Source organism: Acinonyx jubatus, chromosome A1 (assembly GCF_027475565.1).
Source record: "Acinonyx jubatus isolate Ajub_Pintada_27869175 chromosome A1, VMU_Ajub_asm_v1.0, whole genome shotgun sequence".
In the NCBI taxonomy this organism is placed as follows: Eukaryota; Metazoa; Chordata; class Mammalia; order Carnivora; family Felidae; genus Acinonyx; species Acinonyx jubatus.
The window spans coordinates 82,149,635-82,154,969 of record NC_069380.1 but is presented as its reverse complement, the minus strand read 5'-3'; the positions used below and the strand labels follow the sequence as shown (position 1 = coordinate 82,154,969).

The following is a 5,335-nucleotide window of genomic DNA, read 5'->3' as shown; positions in this document are numbered from 1 at the left end:
CAATCTATTGAGCCACCTAGGCTCCCCTGGGGTAATTCTATTTTTAACATTTTGAGGAATCTCGCTACTATTTTCCAGAGTAGCTGCACAAGTTTGCAACCCTACCAACAGTGCAAAAGGGCTCCCCTTTCTCAGCATCCTCACCAACATCTATTGTGTCTTGAGTTGTTAATTTTAGCCATCCTGACAGGTGTGAGGTGGTATCTAATTGTGGTTTTGATTTGTATTTCTCTGATGATGAGTGATGCTGAGCATCTTTTCATGTGTCAGTTACCTATCTTGATGTCTCTTTGGAAAAGTGTCCTTACATGTATTCTGCCTGTTTCTCCAGTGTATTATTATTATTATTATTATTTCATTTATTTTTTAGGGGGGTGCTGAGTTTGATAAATTCTTTTGTAGATTTTTTTCTGGCCAGTATGACTAAAGGAATCTATTCAGCAATGGAGTAACCCTTCCCAAAGGCAAGTTTGTTCTTTGTCCTCAGCCTCAGACTATTAACTTATAAGCCCTTCAAATGTCCTACCAGATAAGTGTCTTTGTTTTTCTGGGCCATTGGGACATTTGAGGTATTGTATGGCTTGGCTAATATGTATCTGTATCTAATATGTATCTTTTTTGCTGTGATAAAACATATCCATTGCTTAAAGCTTTTTCTGAATTCTGTGAATATTTCTAGTGAATTATTGAAACCGACCATGGTTTGGAATACCCACAAACTTGCAGTTGACGTCAAAAGTGAAGATGGTCTTGAGAAGTATTACACTGCAGAAACAGACATATTATTCAATAAAAAAAGGCTTCCATATTACTTGGATTTTGTGGAAATCAGGCTGAAAAGTGCTGTGTTGCAAAGTCTTTTTATTTATTCCAAAGGAAGGGAGAAAACCCAAGAACTCAGAGATTGAAGCCATGAGATTTTGAGAAGTATCCCCAATCCATAATATCAAGTCCTAATAGAACATCCATACAGAAAATCAGTAATTAAATTAATAACATGAATTTGAACATCACTATAGACTAAATGGACTTAATGATCATATATAGAACATTGCACCCAATGGCAGAAGAATATACACTTTTCTCAAATATATATGGAACATTCTCCAAGAATGAGCATACTTTAGGTCAAAGAAGAAGTTTTAACAAATTTTAGAACATTTAAATCACACAAATTATACTTTTCATCCATAGTGAAATAAAACTAGAAATTAATAACAAAAGGATAATTGGAAAACACTCAAATATCTGGCAATGTAACAACAGGTTATTTTACCACCAATAGAACAAAAGTAATATCAAATGTGCAGTCAGTAACATCTTGAGAAAGATGAAAATAAACACAAAATGGCAAAATTTATGTGATTTACCAAAAGTAGTACTTACAGGGAACTTTATAGACATAAGTGTTTATAGACATGAGTGTTTATAGACATAAGTGTTTGATAAAATGACCTAATTTTAGTCTTCAAGTACAAAAATATTTTGTAAGTACAAACTCAGCCCATGGTAGAAGGAAAACAATAGAGATTAAAGCATAAATAAACATAATAAAAAATAGACACACTCATATTTCTAAAGTAGGGCACACATCTATAAAATGTGGGAACATGATTATCAGTTACGTGAGGTTATTAAAGAGTTCAATAAGGTAATGCATTAAAAGAACTTTGCACATTTCACACCACAATATGTTACATTTATTAAACTTTAAAACTTTTTGTTATCATGTGCTGGCTTAGAAAATGTGCAGTGATTATTCATGCTAATAATAATTTCATGGAAAACAAGCCTTCAGAATCTGAGTTTTCATCATTACAATCATCATTACAGTTCATCATTTCTAGTACCTAATGACATTCTTGTTCATCTCCTTTTCTTACAAGTATGAGGAGGTTGCCGACTCTCTCCCTTTAGCAGCTAATGTGGCCATGTGACTTATTTGTCCAATAAAATGTGTACAGAAATGATGAGTAAAGACGTAAAAAACTCGTGTGCACTTTTTAAAGTTTTCTTTCTCTCTGTGACTGAGACTTGACTATGGAATTCTCTTTTCCCATAAAATAATTTCGTGTCATTTGAAAACAGGAAAAATTCTGGCATGAGTCCCTTTGTTTTTGTATGTACATCAAAACTTCTTTTCACATGAATGTCATATCTTTGTAATTGTGATTCTTCTTGGTGCCAAAATATATGTTTGAATCTTTTCAAAAATATTATTTTACATTGCTAACTATTAAAACTTGTTTTCAAAATGCATAGGTAGATTGACTTTTAATAATTGAGAGTTTAAGGGTCTCTCTCCACTATCAATGCCAAAATCTTCTTGGAAGGTGTGCAAGGGCTACTTTAAATTATGCCTGTGTTTATGAAAGAACTCACAGAACTGATATTTCCATGTCAACTGTAGTTATTTAGCTTCTTATTGGTGAATGCTCCCCTTGTTCTACCTCAATTTTTTAAAATAAATGCTTAAAAATCATATTTCAATGTGACTGAGCTCTTATTTCTCCAATGGCTCTGTCAAATGCATCCAATTCAGAAAGCCCCCTGATGGCCTATGTTTGGCAGATACAATGAAGAAGTAAACCTTTGTTAAGCTACTAAGGCTTTTGATGTTACTAATTCTTGCATTATAGTCTAGCATATAAAGGATATCATTGATGATTAAAATAAATATTTTTTTAAGTTTTTGTAATGTTTTATTTATTTTTGAGACAGGGAGAGACAGAGGATGAGCAGGGGAGGGTCAGAGAGAGAGGGAGACACAGAATCCAAATCAGGCTCCAGGCTCTGAGCTGTCAGCACAGAGCCTGACATGGGGCTTGAACTCACAAACTGTGAGATCATGACCTGAGCTGAAGTTGGACACTTAACCGACTGAGCCACCCAGGCACCCCTAAAATAAGTATTTTAGATGACACTATAAGAAAGCAAAGCAACATTTTTTTTTTACTCCTCAGGGTCTTAATGGATGTATAAGTGGGGGGAGAAAATTTGTACATTTCTTTAATCAACATAACAAATAATGTTTAAATATAAACAGGTAAATGTATCCCCAAACTTGAACATATTTTTAGCAAAATTTTGGTCTGATGACAGATATAATGTATCCATATATTTTCCTTGCCATACAAAGGAATCCTCTCCTTACACATACAAGTTGTGTAAAATAATTCTGATCCTCTCATACATGATTCCCTACCCTCACCAAAGTGCAATTCAAGAAATGAAACAGATGAACATATGGGAAGTGGGGGAGAGAAGAGAGGAGTGAAACAAACCACAAAAGACTCAGTAATAGCAAAATTAGGGTTGTTGGAGGGAGGTGGGTGGAGGATGGGTTAAATGGGTGATGAGTATTAAGGAGGTTACTTGTTGGGATGAGCACTGGGTGTTGAATGTAAGTGATGAATCACTGAATTCTACTCCTGAAACAAATATTGCACTCTATGTTAACTAACTAAAACTGAAATTAAAATAAAGAACCTATAATTTTCACATTTATTTTTGAATGATTGTAACTTTATTTCTTTATAATTCTTTTCAATACTAGGTTTATAAATATTTAAATAGTGTATAAATACAAAACTGAAGTTTAACATGAAATGTTTCTAAGGATAACTTTTTTGGATTTTTAGACTAAAACTTTTAGTCTAAAGGTTTAGTATAAAGGTTTCTTACAATATCAAAGCATGAATAGGGATTTCTTATTTGGAACACCAGATCCTTTACACACTGGCACATTCAGATAATCCAATGCCTTCAGAAAGGAAATTATTTTGATAAACGATATATTTTAATGACATTATTTATTAATTTATATAAGTTATATTGATATAAATCCAATCAATTATCTCAATTTATTGTTGTAAACATGAATTTTACTCACTAATTTTTGGTGAGCCTCAGAAATTTTCTGCACATTTCCTGAGTAAACATTCTCTTTATTTTATTAATGGCACATTTATTTGTTCATTTCTAAAACTGTAGATAATAAGGTTGAAGAGTGGGGAATATGTCTTGTATGGTGGAATAGTTTTCTGATTGCCTCAGGTATACATAAACACCTGAGCTGAGGAAGACAGATACCACAAATATATTAGGGACACAGGTAGAAAAAGCCTTTTTTCTGTCTGCTCCTCTCGGAAACTTGAAAACTGTAGAAAACATGTGACTGTAAGAGCTGATGATGAAAATTAAACAGCCACCAACAATCCCTAGACCACAGACAATGAGCACCATCTCATTGCTAAAGGTGTCAGATCAGGAGAGCTTTAGCAGAGAAGGGATATCACAAAAAATACTGATGGATAACATTGGATTGACAGAATGGCAGCCTGAATGTATTGCCAGTGTGTACAGCAGCATGGATGAGACTACTGAGTATGAAAGCCAGAGTCATTTGTATGCAGATTTTGAGAGTTCATGATTATAGGGTAGTAAAGGGGTTGGCAGATAGCCACATAATGGTCTCGGGCCATGAGAGTCAGAAACAGAAGCTCCGTATATACAAAGAAAACCACTAGGAAGACCTCAGCTTTACACCCAGCCTTTGAAATGGTGCTGCTGTCAAGTAGAGAATTGATGCATGAGTTAGGAACTGTTACAGAAATGTAGCATGCAACCAAGATGGACAGATTCCTAAGGAAGAAATACATGGGTGTGTGAAGACTCCTGTCAAGGGTGGTGACAGTAACAATGACAGTGTTTCCCAACATCACAGAGAAGGTTATGGCATGCAAAACCTGCAGTTCCCATACATCAGAAAACCCTGTGAGGAGAAATCCCATCATCACATTGGAATTTGTCATCTGTGGGTAACACAATATGTACCTGAAAGTAAGAAGTGAAGTCTTGAGCCCATGAAGAATCAAATTATGGAAAGATATTTCTTAACTACTTTGGTTTTGATTCCTACCTAATTCTAATATATATTGATGTCCCTAATATTTTTGAGAGAAAATTAAGTGAACCTCCTTTAGTCTACATGATTTTATTTTTAATCCTACTGTATACTGGAGTGAAAATTACAGTCATATTGCTCATAACCAATAAGCATAAAAATTAAATGCATATTTCTACACATTTCCATTGGAAAATACAAATTTCATGGTCAAATACATACAAATATAGATACAGATTACATAAATACAGTTGCATTTGAAAGATATTATGTAAATCATACTGTTGAACACTGGATAATTAGAATAAAATATTTTGATTGTTTTCAGTCTTATGTTTTTATTTGAGGCTACAGAGGTATGGGGGAAATGATCTTATTTTTCTTGAGCTAATCTTCTATGCATAATGGTTTCAAAATTCTCTTCTGTTA

The 5,335-nt window shown here is 33.8% G+C and overlaps 1 protein-coding gene across 1 annotated transcript; it reads right to left on the bottom strand.

Moving 5' to 3' along the window:
• Window positions 1-3,981: 3,981 nt before the first annotated feature.
• Window positions 3,982-4,814, bottom strand: LOC106974828 (olfactory receptor 14C36). Its single transcript, XM_015072112.1, is given in 3 exon segments — window positions 3,982-4,302; window positions 4,304-4,420; window positions 4,422-4,814. Coding segments are annotated over 3 exon segments (831 nt in total).
• Window positions 4,815-5,335: the final 521 nt, after the last annotated feature.